The 15633-nt window shown below is 62.0% G+C and overlaps 1 protein-coding gene across 1 annotated transcript; it reads left to right on the forward strand.

Moving 5' to 3' along the window:
• The first annotated feature begins 1449 nt into the window (after nt 1-1449).
• On the forward strand, nt 1450-15518 carry VAV1 (vav guanine nucleotide exchange factor 1). Its single transcript, XM_075725132.1, has 26 exons — nt 1450-1653; nt 2534-2650; nt 2745-2803; nt 2903-2968; nt 3725-3833; nt 3950-4036; nt 5475-5543; nt 6023-6129; nt 6831-6927; nt 7332-7427; nt 8397-8465; nt 9086-9172; nt 9499-9584; nt 10151-10283; nt 10736-10845; nt 10955-11056; nt 11724-11985; nt 12281-12326; nt 12453-12589; nt 13053-13118; nt 13272-13303; nt 14108-14224; nt 14311-14398; nt 14501-14615; nt 15239-15387; nt 15465-15518. The coding sequence occupies exons 1-26, from the start codon at nt 1450-1452 to the stop codon at nt 15516-15518; spliced, it is 2664 nt and encodes an 887-aa protein (XP_075581247.1).
• The last annotated feature ends 115 nt before the right edge of the window (nt 15519-15633 follow it).

Below are 15633 nucleotides of genomic sequence, written 5' to 3' on the forward strand. Positions count from 1 at the left end.
ACCTGGATCCCCTCCTGGACCTTTGGTAGGACCCGGACACCTGGGGCCCCTCCTGGATCCCCAACACCTGGGGCCCCTCTTGGACCCTTGGTGGCACCCCAACGCCTGGGTCCCCCCAACACCCGGACACCTGGGTCCCCTCCTGGACCCTTGGTAGGACCTGGACGCCTGGGTCCCCTCCTGGACCCTTGGTGGCACCCGGACACCCAGGTCACCCCTGAGACCCCCAACAGGTCCCAGACACCTGGGTCCCTCATGGAACCCATTGGATCCCCATGCCCAGATGCTTGGGTCCCTCATGGGACCCTTGGTGTGGGTGCAGGCCCCGGATGCCTGGGTCCCCCCATGGGCCCCCCGTTCGCCCCACCACCGCAGGCTGTGACCGCAGCGGGGCCCCCCTGGGGGTGGCAGCTCCTCCCCGGCTGAAGGCGCCGGGGCGGGAAGGACCGTGGCATCCGGGCACCGTGTCGACGTTCCCATTGGCCCCCGCGGCACCCCAGGGCGCAGGCGCAGCACCGCCAACTTCCGTTTCGCCCGCGAACCCCCGGGCCCAGCTGGGCCCCACCACCATTGCTGCCCACAGCGGGTGGTCCCCGAGGCCACCGGACCCTCCCCAGACGTGGGTGCAGCAGGGAGAAGGAGCCCATCGGCACCCGGTCTTCTCCAGGCGTGGCGGCAGCAGTGGGAAGGAGACCGACGCCTGCTGCTTCCCACCGCTGGCAGCTGTGCTGCAGGGCCCCATCGCCGCTGGCTCCTCCCCAAACGTGGTGGTTCTTGGGGGGGGAAGGACCCCCACCTCCTTGCTGCGGAAGCCTTCCCAAGAAGTGGTCGAAGACTCATCTCCATTGGCTCCTCACCAGAAGTCATCCCACCAGGGCCTCACCTCCACCGGTTCCTCACCGGACATAGTCCCACCAAGGCCTCACCTCTGTTGGAACCTCACCAGAAGTGGTTGCACTGCAGGACCTCATCTCCATCATCTCATCATCTCATCGTCTCCTCCTCAGACAACATCCCACCCGGGCCTCATCTCCACTGGCTCTTCCCCAGAAGTGGTTGCACTGCATGACCTCCTCTTTTGCTGCTCACCCCAGACGCCATCCCATCAGGACCCCACCTCCATCAACTCCTCCCCAGAAGTGGTTGCACTGCAGGACCTCATCTCCATCGGCTCCTCCCCAGAAGCGGCCCCACCAAGGACCCACCTCCATCAGCTCCTCCCCAGAAGCGGCCCCACCAAGGACCCACCTCCATCAGCTCCTCCCCAGAAGCGGTCCCACCAAGGACCCACCTCCATCGGCTCCTCCCCAGAAGTGGTCCCACCAAGGACCCAACTCCACCGCCTCCTGCCCAGAAGTGGTCCCACCAGGACCCATCTCCACTGGCTGCTCCCTAGACACCATCCCACCGGGACACCATTGCTGTTGTCTCCCCGAGCCTGCAGGCGCCATGGAGGCATGGCGGCAGTGCGCCCGCTGGCTGGTGGCAGCGCGGGTGCTGCCCGCGGGGCACCGGGCGAGCAGCCCCGAGGGGCAGGTGTGGGACCTGGCACAGGCGCTGCGGGACGGGGTGCTGCTCTGCCACCTCCTCAACGCTCTCCTGCCCCGTGCTGTGCCCCCCCACGACATCTGTCCCCGTCCCCAGATGTCACAGGTGCGACCGGGGGCAAATACCCACTGGGAGGGGTGGAACTGTCCCAGGGTGGGGTAACTGGGGGGTAATCGCCCCAGAAAGGGGCACGGGGGTGCTGGTTCCAGCGGGGATGATGGTGACAGTGACAATGACAGGGCTGGTGTGAGTGAGGGTGATGGCGATGATGGTGGTGATGGTGACAGTGGGGGGTGATGATGATGGTGGTGATGCCAGTGCCAATGTGGATGATGATGGCGGTGACAAGAGGGTTGATGGTGACGATGATGGATGGTGAGAATGGGGATGATGGTGATGGTATCAACTGACAATGGTGTTGACAATGGGGATAATGATGATGGTGACAGTGACAATGATGGGAGTGACAGTGATGGTGACAGCGATGACAATGGTGTTGGTGATGATGGGGGTGACTATGATGGTGTCGATGGGCATGATGTTAGTGGTGACAGTGACCGTGGGGGTGACGATGGCCATGACCACAACGATGGTGATGATGATGGCACTGGTGCCAGTGAGGATGACAGTGACAGTGATGGTGTTGGTGACAGTGACAATCATGGTGGTGGTGGTGCTGGTGCGAATGAGGATGACAGTGACAGTGAGAGTGTTGGTGACAGTGACGATCATGATGATGATGGTGACAGTGCCAATGAGGGTGACAGTAACAGTGCTGGTGATGTTGGTGATGGGGGTGACAGTGACGATGACCGTGTTGATGACAGAGAAGGTGGAGGTGCCGGTGACGATGGTGGTCACAAATGGGGGAGATGATGGGGTTGATGTTGCTGATGGAGATGACAGTGGCGGTGACGGTGATGGTGACAATGGGGTTGCTGATGGGGGTGATGGTGCTAGTGACGGTGACACGGTGCCACCACAGTTCCTGTGCCTGAGGAACATCCGCACCTTCCTGACCACCTGCGCCGACAAGTTCGGGCTCCCGAAGCACCGGCTTTTCGGCGCCTTTGACCTCTTCGACGTCCAGGACTTCGGCAAGGTGGGACCCAGGTGTCCGGGTCAGACCCGGGGTGGGGGGACCCAGGCATCCGGCTCCTGCCCCTCGCCCCGCAATGTCCCCTGTCTGTCCCCAGGTGATTGACACCCTCTCGACGCTCTCCTGGACCCCCATCGCCCAGAGCAAAGGCTTCACGTGAGTGCAGGGGACACAGGCGTCCAGGCCCCCTCCCCAAGGGACCCAGACGTCCGGTCCCCAAGGGACCCAGGCGTCCGGGCTATGTGTCCCCCCCAGGCCTTTCCCTACTGAGGACTGCGTTGGGGATGATGACATCTACAGCGGCCTCTCTGACCTCATTGAGTAAGTAGGGCAGGTTCGGGGGGTGTTAGGAAGGTACTGGGGGGGGTGGGGAGGCTAGGGAGTGCCAGGGGGCATTGGGGGGTTATTGGGGGATCTTAGAGGGGTATTAAAGGTCATGAGGGGGGTATTTAGGGGGGTATTGGGAAGTACTGGGGGGTTAGGGGGTGCTAGGGGGCATTAGGGGGGTATTGGGGGATATTCAGGGTATTAAGAGTTATGAGGGGGGTATTAAGGGGTATTGGGGGGTACCAGGGTTATTATGGGAGATTAAACAAGTCCCTGGGTGCATAAGGGGTTAATAAGGAGTATCAAGGGGCATTTGGGGGCATTAGAGGGGGACCAGGGAGTTTTGGGGGGCAATAGAGGGGTATTAGGGAGCATTAGAGGTGACTTGGGGGTATTATAGAGGTTTGAGGAGGGGTAGAAGGGTGCCAGGGGGTATTGGGGGGCAATAGAGGGATATCGAGGGTATTAGAGGGGTACCTAGGGGTACTAGGGGGGGCAGTGGAGGGGAATTGGGGGTATTTAAGGGGTACCAGGGGGTATTAGGATATCATGGGAGTACCAGGGGGGTGTTGGGGTGTGTTAGAGGGGTATTGGTGGGCATTAGGGGGTATTGGGGGGCATTAGGAGGTATTGGGGGGGTTTAAAGGCGTACCAGGGGAAGTGGGGGGAATTAGAGGAACAGCAGGGGGTATTTGGGAGGATCTGGGGGGGATTCGGGGTGCAGGGGGGTACCAGGTTGTCCCCACACAGTGACACAGCAGAGGAGGACGATGACCTCTACGACTGCGTCGAGGCCGAAGGGCACGACGGCGATGACATCTACGAGGACCTGATGCGGGTGGAGCCCCCCCCAGCTATGGTGGGTCCCCTCCTGGGGACATTGGGACATCTGGGTCCCCCCACCTCAGGTGCCTGAGTCCCCCCCAGATCCCTGGGTCCCTCCCAGTCACCTGGGTCCCACTGTCTCTGCAGAAGGTGGAAGTGGACCGGAGGCTCTGCTGCCTCCAGGAATTGAGACAGACGGAGGAGAGGTACACCGAGACCCTCGAGTCCATCTGCCAGGTGGGATGGGGATGTGGGGGTGACACGGGGGACATGGGGGGACATGGGGGATGTGGGGGGATACTGGAGAAATAAGAGGACATGGGCGACATGGTAGGACATGGTGGGACATGGGGACATGGGGAATATGGAGGAAGTGGGGGGATATTGGAGAAATAAGAGGTCACGGGGGACATTGGGGACATGGGGGGACATGGGGGAATATGGGGGAAGTGGGGAGATATTGGAGAAATAAGAGGACATGGAGGACATTGGGGACATGGGGGAATAGGGGGGAAGTGGGGGGATATTGGAGAAATAAGAGGACATGGAGGACATTGGGGACACTGGGGACATGGTGGGACATGGGGACATGGGGGAATATGGGGGATGTGGGGGGATGCTGGAAAAATAAGAGGACATGGGGGACATTGGGGACATGGAAACATGGGGGAATATGGGGGGGTGTGGGGGGATACTGGAAAAATAAGAGGACACGGGGGACATTTGGGACATGGTGGGACATGGGGACATGGGGAATATGGGGGAACTGGGGGGATATTGGAGAAATAAGAGGACATGGGGGACATTGGGGACATGGTGGGACATGGGGGAATTGGGGGATGTGGGGGGATACTAGAGGAATAAGAGGACATGGGGGACATTGGGGACATGGTAGGACATGGTGGGACATGGGGACATGGGGGAATATGGAGGAAGTGAGGGGATATTGGAGAAATAAGAGGACACGGGGGACATTGGGGACATGGGGGGACATGGGGGAATATGGGGGTTGTGGGGGGATATTGGAGAAATAAGAGGACATGGGGGACATTGGGGACACGGTGGGACATTGGCGAAATAAGAGGACATGGTGGGACATGGGGACATGGGGACATGGGGGAATAGGGGGGAAATGGGGGGATATTGGTGAAATAAGAGGACATGGAGGACATTGGGGACATGGTGGGACATGGTGGGACATGGGGACATGGGGGAATATGGGGGTTGTGGGGGGATATTGGAGAAATAAGATGACATGGAGGACATTGGGGACATGGTGGGACATGGGGGAACATGGGGGAAGTGGGGGGATATTGGAGAAATAAGAGGACATGGGGGACATTGGGGACATGGTGGGACATGGGGACATGGGGGAATTGGGGGATGTGGGGGGATACTGGAGGAATAAGAGGACATGGGGGACATTTGGGACATGGTGGGACATGGGGACATGGGGGAATATGGGGGAAGTGGGGAGATACTGGAGAAATAAGAGGACATGGGGGACATTGGGGACATGGTGGGACATGGGAACACGGGGGAATATGGGGAACTGGGGGGATATTGGCCAACATGGGGCGGGGACACAAGGACGGGGACAAGGGGCACTGGAGCAGGTCCCCCCAGTGTCCTCAGTGCCCCTTCCCAGTGCTCCCAGTAACCCCAGTGCCCACAGCACTTTCTGCGGCCTCTGCGGCACTTCCTGCAGCCCCAAGACCTGGAGAGCATCTTCATCAACATCGAGGTGACTCCAGTAACCCCCAGTGCTCCCAGTAACCCCTCCTAGTGCTCCCAGTAATGCCCAGTAACCCATCCCACTCCTCTCAGTAACCTCCCAGGGCTCCCAGTGCTCCCAGTAACCCCTCTCTGTGCTCCCAGTAACCCCCAGTAACCCTTCCCACTGCTCCCAGAAATGCCCGGTAACCCCTCCCAGTTCTCCCAGTAGCCCTCCCAGTGCTCCCAGTAACTCCCAGGTACTCCCAGTGCTCCCAGTAACTCCTTCCAGTAACCCCTTCCACTGCTCCCAGAAACACCTGGTAACCCCTCCCAGTGCTCCCAGTAACCCCCCCAGTACTCCCAGTACTCCTAGTTACCCTTCCCAGTGCTCCCAGTAACCCCCAGTAACCACAGTAGGGTGTGCTGGGAGGGTCTGTGGGTTCTGGGGGAGGGTCCTGGAGGGGGGGGTCCCCCTCTTTCGGTGGGTGACCCCCCCTCGCCCCACAGGAGCTGCTGCAGCTGCACCGGCTCTTCCTGGGGGAGCTGCGGGCGGCACTGGGAGGGTCTGGGGGGGGCCGCGGGCTGCCCCCCCTCTTCCTCGCCTACAAGCAGAGGTGAGGGGCACTGTGGGGTCCTGGGGGCAATGGGGGGGCTGGGGAGGGGTCCTGGGAGGGTCCTGGGGGGTAATGGGGGTCCTGGGAGAGTCCTGGGGGGCATTGGGGGTCCTGGGAGGGTCCTGGGGGGTAATGGGGGTCCTGGGAGAGTCCTGGGGGGCACTGGGGGTCCTGGGAGGGTCCTGGGGGGTAATGGGGGCTCCTGGGGGGCATTGGGGGTCCTGGGAGGGTCCTGGGGAGGGGAAATGGAGAGTTCTGGGGGGTCTGGGGGTCCGGGGGGGGGGGGGCAATGGGTGTACAGGTGGGGAGGCCCATTTTAGGGTCTGTTTGGGGGCAAATTTTGGATCCCATTTTTGGTCCAGTATGGGTTTATTTTGGGTCCAGTTTCAGGTCTATTTTGGGATCAAATCTGTCCATATCAGGTCTGATTTCAGGTCTGATTTCAGGTCCATTTTGGGGTCAAATCTGTCCATTTCAGGTCCAATTCATTTCAGGTCAAATTTCAGATCCGTTCCGGGTCCAACTTCAGGTCCATTTTGCCAGTTCTGCCTATTTTGGGGCCAATTTCAGGTCCTTTGTGGGTCCATTCTAGCTCTGGTTCCGGGTCTGGTGTCGCCTCTGATTTTGGCTCAGTTTGGGGCAGGTTCCAGCTGTGTTTTGGGTGGGTTTTGGGTGGATTTGGGTGGTTTCCATCCCCACAGGTTCCTGCTCTACGGCCGCTACTGCAGCCAGGTGGAAGCGGCCGCCCGGCACCTCGACCAGCTCGCAACCAACACCGACCTCCGCATGAAGCTGCAGGTGGGCTCGGATGCCTGGGTCCCCCCCCCAACCCCCCTTAACCCCCCCAAACCCCCAACCCCCCTCCAAAATCCCCATCCACAACCACTGCATGAAGGTGCGGGTAGGCTCAGATGCCTGGGTCCCCTCCATGGGACCCCCTGGGACCCCCCCTAGTCCCCCTGGAACCCCCCTGATCCCCCTGGGACCCTCCCAGTCCACCCCAGACACCCCCTAGGTCACCCCATCCCTCATGACCCTATGTCCCCCCATGACTCCTTTGACTCCCCCAGTCCCCCCATGAGCCCCATGTCTCCCAAACACTCCCAATCCCCATGACCCCAATGACCCCGTCTGACCCCCATGACCCCCTGTGACCCCCCAATGACCCCTGTGACCCCCATGACGTCCCCCGTGACCCCCAGGAGTGCTCCCAACGAGCCAACAACGGGCGCTTCTCCCTGCGGGACCTCCTGATGGTGCCGATGCAGCGGGTGCTCAAGTATCACCTCTTGCTCCAGGTCTGCTCACCGGGGGCATGCCTGGGTCCCTTGGGGACAGGGGGGCATGCCTGGGACCCTTGGGGCATGCCTGGGTCCCTTGGGGACAGGGGGGCATGCCTGGGACCCTTGGGGAACACGTGGGACCCTTGGGGACAGGGGGGCACGCCTGGGACCCTTGGGGCATGCCTGGGTCCCTTGGGGACAGGGGGGCATGCCTGGGTCCCTTGGGGCATGCCTGGGTCCCTTGGGGACAGGGGGGCATGCCTGGGTCCCTTGGGGCATGCCTGGGTCCCTTGGGGAACACGTGGGACCCTTGGGGACAGGGGGGCACGCCTGGGTCCCTTGGGGCACGCCTGGGTCCCTTGGGGACAGGGGGGGCACGCCTGGGTCCTTTGGGGCATGCCTGAGTCCCCTGGGGACAGGGGGGCATGCCTGGGACCCTTGGGGCATGCCTGGGTCCCTTGGGGCACGCCTGGATCCCTTGAGGCATGCCTGGGTCCCTTGGGGACAGGGGGGGCATGCCTGGGTCCCTTGGGGCATGCCTGGGTCCCTTGGGGACAGGGGGGCATGCCTGGATCCCTTGGGGCATGCCTGGGTCCCTTGGGGACAGTGGGGGCACACCTGGATCCCTTGGGGCAGGCCTGGGTCCCTTGGGGACAGTGGGGGCATGCCTGGGTCCCTTGGGGCATGCCTGGGTCCCTTGGGGACAGTGGGGGCATGCCTGGGTCCCTTGGGGCATGCCTGGGTCCCTTGGGGACAGTGGGGGCACACCTGGATCCCTTGGGGCATGCCTGGGTCCCTTGGGGACAGGGGGGCATGCCTGGGTCCCTTGGGGTACACCTGGGTCCTTTGGGGTACGCCTGGGTCCCCTGGGAAGGGGGACCCTGGGCCCCATCAAGGGGGTACACCTGGGGTCCCTTGGGGGTCCCAGATGCCTGAGTCCCTGCTGAGGGGGACCAGCCCTGACCCCTGACCTCTGACCCCCAGGAGCTGGTGAAGCTGACCCCGGAGCCAGCTGAGAGGGAGAGGCTGCGGGCGGCCCTGGATGCCATGAGGGTGAGTCCTGGGGGGTTCCTCGGGGGGATCCTGGGGGGCTCTGGAGGGGTTGGGGTGGCCTGGGGGACCTGGGGAGGATCATAAGGGGTCTGGGAGTGGTCTGGGAGGGTGCTGGGGACGTTTGGAGGGGTCCTGGGAGGTCTTGAGAGGATCTTGGAGGGTCTTGGGGAGGTCTTGGAGGGGTCCTGGGGGTCTTGGAGGGGTTCTTGGGAGGTCTTGGGGTGGTCCTGAGGGGGGGTCCTGGCATTCTTGGAGAGGTCCTGTGGGGTTTGGGGGGGATCGTGGGGGTCTGGGGGGTCCTGAGGGCATCCTGGGGGTCTTGAAGTGGTCCTGGGGAGATCCTGGGGGGGGTCTTGGAGGTTTGTGAGGGGCTCTTGGCGATCTTGGAGGGTTTTGGGGGGAGTCCTGAGGGGCTCCTCTTAGGTTCTGGGGTGTTCTTGGGGTACCCTGGGAGGTCTGGAGGTGCTGGGGGAAATGTGGGTGCCCTAGGGAGTATTTGGGTGTTCCTGAGGGGGTCTTTGGAGTCGGGGGCATATTTGAGGATCAAGGGAGGCTGGAGGGTTTTGGGGAGTCCCTGGGGTATCTGGGGGTTTGGGGGTGCCTGACTGGTGCCCCCCCAGGACCTGGCACAGTGCGTGAACGAGGTCAAACGGGACAACGAGACCTTGAAACAGCTCACGAGTGTCCAGCTCTGCCTCCACAACATGGTGGGAACCCCCCCCGATCCCTCCCTGTCTCCCCCACCCCTCCCCTGGGATCCCCCAACCACCCTGTGGCACCCCCAAACTCTCCCAGCTCCCCCTGCACCCCCAGACTCTCCCTAATCCTCCTGAGTGTCCAGCTCTGCCTCCACAACATGGTAGGGATTCCCTCAGCCCCCCCAAACCCCTCCAGCATCCCTGGGACCCCCCCCATGTCCCCCATATGCCCCAATTCCCCCCATGTCTCCCCATGTTCCCCCTGTGTCCCTGCCCCCCGCCGTGTCCCCACATGTCCCCCATGTCCCCCACATCCCTGCTGATGACCGGCACAGCCACAGTCCCTGGCGCAGTTTGGGCGCCCCAAAATCGACGGAGAGCTGAAGGTCTCCAGCACCGAGCGGCGCTCCAAGGTGGACAGGTAGGACGGGGCAAAGGGGCACCATGGGGACACCATGGGGACACCATGGGGACATGGGGACAGCACAGGAACATGGGGACACCCATGGGAACGCTGTAGAGACATCCATGGGGACGTGGGGACACCACAAGAACATGGGGACACCCATGGGAACGCTGTAGAGACATCCATGGGGACGTGGGGACACCACAAGAACATGGGGACACCCATGGGAACATGGGAACCCCACAAGGACACCATGGGGACACCACAGGGACACCACGGGGACACCACGGGGAGACCCATGGAGACATGGGAACACCATGGGAACATCATGGGAACATCATGTGGACATGAGGAAAACAGAGGAATGTGGGGACACCCTTGGGGACACGGAGACACCACAGGGACACCATGGGGACATGGGGAATCAGGGACCCCCATCAGGACATCCACAGGGACATAAGGATGGGGACACAAGGACACCCTTGTCACAGAGCCTGGGGCCACTCCAGGGCAGTGGTGAGGACACCCCAAGGCGCGCGGTGGCCTTGGGAACCCAGTGCCACTCCTGTCGCTCTCCCCAGGTACGGCTTCCTCCTGGACAAGGCCCTGATCATCTGCAAGCGCCGTGGGGACTCCTACGAGGCCAAAGACGTCGTGGACCTGCAGAGCCACCAACTGCGGGATGGTGACCTCGGCCCCCGCGACAGCAAGAAGGTACCGTGGGACCCAGATATCCGGTTCCCAATGAACTCAGGTGTCCAGGTCCTTGGTGGTCCCAAGCATCCAGGTCTGGTGGGCCCAAGTGTCCAGTCCAGGTCCTTGGTGGACCTATTGAAGCCTGGTGCACCCACGTGTCCCAGCGGCCCCAGGTGTCCTCTGCCCAATGAACACAGGCATCCAGGTCTGGTGGATCCCAGCATCCTGGTTCCTGATGGACACAAGTGTCCAGGTCTGGTGGACCCCAACATCCTGGTTCCTGGTGGACACAAGTGTCCAGATCTGGTGGACCCAAGCATCCAGGTCCTTGGTGTACCCAAGTGTCCCGGTCCTTAGTGGACACATTGAAGCCTGGTGGCCCCAGGAATGCGGTCCCCAGTGGCCCCAGGCATCCGGGTGGCAGTGAGCCCAGGTGTCGGGGTGCCACTGACCCCCACCCATGCCCGCAGTGGACCCACACCTTCCTGCTCATCGACACGGCCGGGCTGCAGGGCTACGAGCTCTTCTTCAAGACCCATGAGGTGAAGAAGAAGTGGCTGGAGCAGTTCGAGATGGCCCTGTAGGTGTCCCTGCACCCAAGGGTGGGGGAACCTGCCCCACTGGGGGCTGGGTGGCCCCAGGGGGGCCAAATTACACCCACCAGACCCAGGTCCCCCATCTCTTGCCAGCTCCAACATCTTCCCTGAGCACGCCCTGGCTGACGGGCATGACTTCCAGATGTTCTCCTTTGAGGACACCACATCCTGCAAGGCCTGCCAGATGTTGCTGAGGTAGGACCCCAAAATTATGTCCCCCACTCTCCTGGGGAGACAATGGGGGACAGGGTGACCTGGGACATGGTGTTGGGGGGCTCTGGGAGAAGGGGAGGCCCCAGGTAGGTGATTGGAGGTGGGGTGAGGTCTTGATGGGTCAAGCCCTTGGGTCAGTTGAGGCCAAGGTGGGTCAAGCCTTGGGTGAGTCAAGGTCTGAGTTGGTAAAGGATTGGGTAGGTTGAACCCTAGGTAAGCCAAGGCCAATCCAGGTCAAGTCTTGGGTGGGTTGAGGTCTGGGTGGGTCAAGGAGGTAATGGGTCAAGGCCTGAGTGGCCCCAAGGTCAAGGTGGGTCAAGGATTGGGTGGAGGTCAAGGTGGGCCAAGAGTTGGGCGGAGGACAACAACGTGGGACAAGACCAGGGTGGTCAAGGCCTGGGTGGGTTGAGTCCTGGGTGGGCCAAGGCCAAGGTGGGTCAATCCTTGGGTGGGTTGATCCTTGTGGGGCCAAGGCCAACACGGGCCAAGAACCTGGTGCGTCAAGGATGTGGTTGGCCCAAGGCGCAGGTGGGTCCAGGATTGGGTCAGTCCTGGGTGGGCTGAGCTGGGTGGGTGCAGGTGGGCTGACGGGTGTCCTCTCAGGCTGACCATGACCCTGTGTCCCCCCTATGTCCTGGTGTCCCCCCAGGGGCACGTTCTACCAGGGGTACCGCTGCAGCCGGTGCCGGGCCCCGGCGCACAAGGAGTGTCTGGGGCGGCTGGGGACCTGCGGCAGGGGCGGCGCTGGTGAGAGGCATTGTGGGATAGCGGGGCATCGTGGGGTGGGGAGTGGAGCATCACGGCATCAGGGAGCCGTGGGATGGGGGGAGCGGGTCAGTGTGGGATACAACATGGCGGACACGGAGCAGGGCATTGTGGGATACGAGATGGCCAACGTGGAGCAGGGCACGGTGGGCTAGGGGTGGCCCAGGTGGAGCCAGGCATTTGGGATACCCTAACGAGGGCCACCCACCCCCATAGGAGCCTAATTAGCACCAAGTATTAATCAGGGCAGGGGTTAAATACCCCCAACTAACGAGCATTTCTTCTTCCACCCCACAGATTCAGGCTCTGGCACAAGGAAGGTAACAGCAGAATGGGTCAAAATGGGCTGAAATGCCCCAAATTCGGGAGTGGGGAGGTCCTGGGGTGTTTCATGTCCCTCTCCATCCCCGTGGGACTAAGTGGGGTCTTGTTGCTCCCCAGAACAAGTCGCAGCGGCCGGGCCACGAGAAGAAGCGAGGAGACCTGGGTGAGGACAACATGGACAGCCTGGACAACTGGGCCCACGTGTTTGGGGGGCAGAGGGGGTGTCCGTGCCCCAGATGCCTGGGTTCACCCACACCACGCCCCCCCCAATCTTGTGTCCTCCTTCTAGGATTGCCCAAGGTAGAGGCGAGACAGGCCTACAGCGGTGTCCCACCACCGCCAGGTGCCCTGTGTCCTGCCCTACGCCTCAGCCCCGGGGACGTCGTGGAGGTCAGCGTGGCCGAGGCTGAGCAGCTCTGGTGGCAGGTGGGGACGGGACCCTTGTGGTCATGCCAGGCTGGGCCTCCACTATGGGGGCAGACCCCTATGCTGGGAAGGACCTCTACTATGGAGGCAAACCACTATGGCCATACTGGGATGGACCTCCACTATGGGGATAGACCACTATGGTCATGCTGGAATAGACCCTCATGATGGGCTGGGACAGACCCCCAAGTCCATGCTGGACCCCCATGGTGAGCTCAGACCACGATGGCTGTGACGGGCTAGACCACGATAAGTTGGGGAGCCATGGTTGGGTTGGACCCCCGTGACCGGGCTGGGCCAGATCCCCACAGCCAGGTTGGACACCCACCATGGGGCTGGAATCCCCACAATGGAGATGGGGCTGGACCCCCATGGCCAGGGTGGACCTCTGTGGTCCTTCCAGCCTCCTGGGGCACAGGGGGACCCCCATGGCCCCCCTGGCCCCATGGTCCTTCATCTCCAGGGCAGGAACGTGGTCAACGGTGACCTGGGCTGGTTCCCTTGCGCCGCTGTGAGACCCTTCATCTGTGTGAGTACAGGGACCCCAAAATGTCCCCAGGAGCCCCTGCACGCACCCTGCTGTGTCCTGGGATTTGAGGGGGTGTCTATGGGACATGGGGGGGGTCTCAGAGGAGTCACCTTCTATCTCCCCTTGATCCTCAACTCTGCTTCTCTCCCCCAGGTGCCACTGCCGGATCTCTCCATCTACCCCTGGTCGGTGTTGGGGCCACCCATTGCTCCTGGGGCACCCCAAATCCTCCTCTAGGCTCCCATAGTCCCTGGGGACCTCCCCAATCCTCCCCCAGGATCACCCTGTAGCCCCTAGACCCCATGATTCATCTTCTGGGGCTCCTATCCTTCCTGGGGTCACCCCAAATCTTCCCCCCCACCCAGAGTCATCCCATCCTTCCTGGGGTCACCCTACATCCTCCAGGACATCCCAGATCCCTTCCTGGGGTCCTTCATCCTACCTGCAGTCACCCCAGAGCCCCCCAGATCCCTCCTGTGATCCCCCATCCCTCCTGGTTCACTCCAAATCCTCCTCCAGAGTCACCCCATAGCCTCCATGCCCCCCCCCCCCCCCCCCCCCCCCCCCCAAAATCCTCCCCAAGCCCTTCATCCTTTCTGGGGCTCCTCAAAGCCTTCCCCAGGGTCCCACAAATCCTTTCTCAGGGTCCCCCATCCCTCCTGGGATCACCCTAAATCCTCCCCTGAGCTCTCCATCCTTCCTGCCTCCCTAAAATCCTTCCTCAGGGTCACCTCCTTGGCATCAGGGCCCCCAAAATCTTCTGAACCCCTCATCCTTCCTGTGATCGCCCCATAGCTCCCAGGGCCCCCCAAATCCTTCCCCAGGGGCCCCCAACCCTTCCTGGTGTTGTGTCTCCCCCCCCAAATCCTTCATCCAGGTTGGCCCATAGCCCCCAGCTCCCCCTCCCTCCCCAAATCCCTTCGAATTGCCCCGGGGAGGGGCAGGGGATGTCAGTTTGGGGGCTCAGGACCCCATCCCATAATCCCCAGGTATGCTGGTCCCATGGAACGGGGGGAAGCTGAGCAGATCCTGATGTCTCGCTCCGATGGTGCCTTCCTGGTGCGACAGCGGGTGAAGGATGCTGGTGAATTCGCCATCAGCATCAAGTAGGGACCAGGGACACCTTTAGGGTGGGGGGGACAAGTTGGGGGGTGCAGGTCCTTGGCTCAGCCCACCACGTCCGCCTGCCCAGGTACCGCGGGGAGGTGAAGCACATCAAGGTGATGACAGCAGAGGGGCTCTACCGCGTCACTGAGAAGAAGGCGTTCAAGGGGCTGGTGGTGAGCATTGGAGCCCCCTTCTCTGCCTCCACCCCCCCAACCCAGATCTCATTGAGGTTGAGGGCTGGTGGTGACCTTAGGGCTTGACCACGTCATCCACAGGAGCTGGTGGAGTTCTACCAGCGCAACTCGCTCAAGGATTGCTTCAAAGCCCTTGACACAACACTTATGGTGCCCTTCAAGGAGCCTGAGAGCCGGGCTAGTCCCCGGCCACCTGGTAGGACCTGGGGCATGGGGTGGAGGTGGTGGCTGTGGGACGGAGGTGGTGGGGTCCCTCGTTGTGGGTGAGGGTGGAATGGAGGTGGTGGTGCGGTGAAGGTGGCGGGGTCCACCATCAGGGGGGTGGCGGTGGGGTGGGTGCAGTAGTGGCCGGATGGGCGTGGTAGGGTCCTCCTTCTTTGGTCATGGTTGAAAGGACAGGCTGAGGGGGACAGTTGAGTCACAGGGATGGGACAAGGGCAATGGCCAAGGGATGAGTCAAGGGAATGGCTGAGACCAAGGGAGAGGAGCAGCCACAGGGTTGAGGGGACCCCAAATGGCGAAGGGGGATAAGTTGAAGGGACAGGGACGAGCGGGGTGGTTGAGTCCTGGGGTCAAGTCGTTGGTGATGGCCAAGAGATGGGTTGAGGGATCAGTGATGGGATGAGTCAAGGAGGGACAAACAGCCAAGAGGGACAGCTGGGTTCTGGGGACCTGTCAATGGAGATGGCCAAGGGATGGGCTGAGGGAAGGACCAGTCAAGGGGGCACAAATGGCCGCAAGGACCAGATGGAGGGGACCTGAACAGCCATGGGGGATGGCCTGGGGGACTCATCCGTGTCCATGTCCCCCCCTCCCCAGGAGCCGTGCGCAGCTTTGGTTCGGCCAAAGCCCGCTATGACTTCTGCGCCCGGGACCGGACGGAGCTGACGCTGCGAGAGGGCGACATCATCCGCGTCCTCAGCAAGAAGGGCCACCCAGGCTGGTGGAAAGGAGAGATCTACGGGCGGGTATGGCCCCTTCCCCACCCCAGGGTCCCCCCCCAAGCTCCTCACACCTTCTCCCAACGTGTCCTTTTTCCTCCCAGGTTGGATGGTTCCCCGCAAACTACGTGGAGGAAGATTACTCAGAGTATTGCTGACCATGGACCCCCACCCCACCCACCACTTTGTGTCCTGCTACCTGTGTCCCTCCAAGAGGCCACCACACCCCTCTCCACCCTTTCCAACTCTCCCCCTCTGCCCCCATTAATTTAT

Source organism: Pelecanus crispus, chromosome 27 (assembly GCF_030463565.1).
Source record: "Pelecanus crispus isolate bPelCri1 chromosome 27, bPelCri1.pri, whole genome shotgun sequence".
NCBI lineage: Eukaryota > Metazoa > Chordata > Aves > Pelecaniformes > Pelecanidae > Pelecanus > Pelecanus crispus.

What these genes read in the sequence shown, in the direction of transcription:
- VAV1 (XM_075725132.1), top strand. Translation starts at nt 1,450, where the DNA reads ATGGAGGCATGGCGGCAGTGCGCCCGCTGGCTGGTGGCAGCGCGGGTG. An exon ending in ACGTCCAGGACTTCGGCAAG is followed by an intron (nt 2,651 to 2,744) that starts GTGGGACCCAGG and finishes GTCTGTCCCCAG; the next exon opens with GTGATTGACACCCTCTCGAC. An exon ending in GAGCAGTTCGAGATGGCCCT is followed by an intron (nt 10,846 to 10,954) that starts GTAGGTGTCCCT and finishes ATCTCTTGCCAG; the next exon opens with CTCCAACATCTTCCCTGAGC.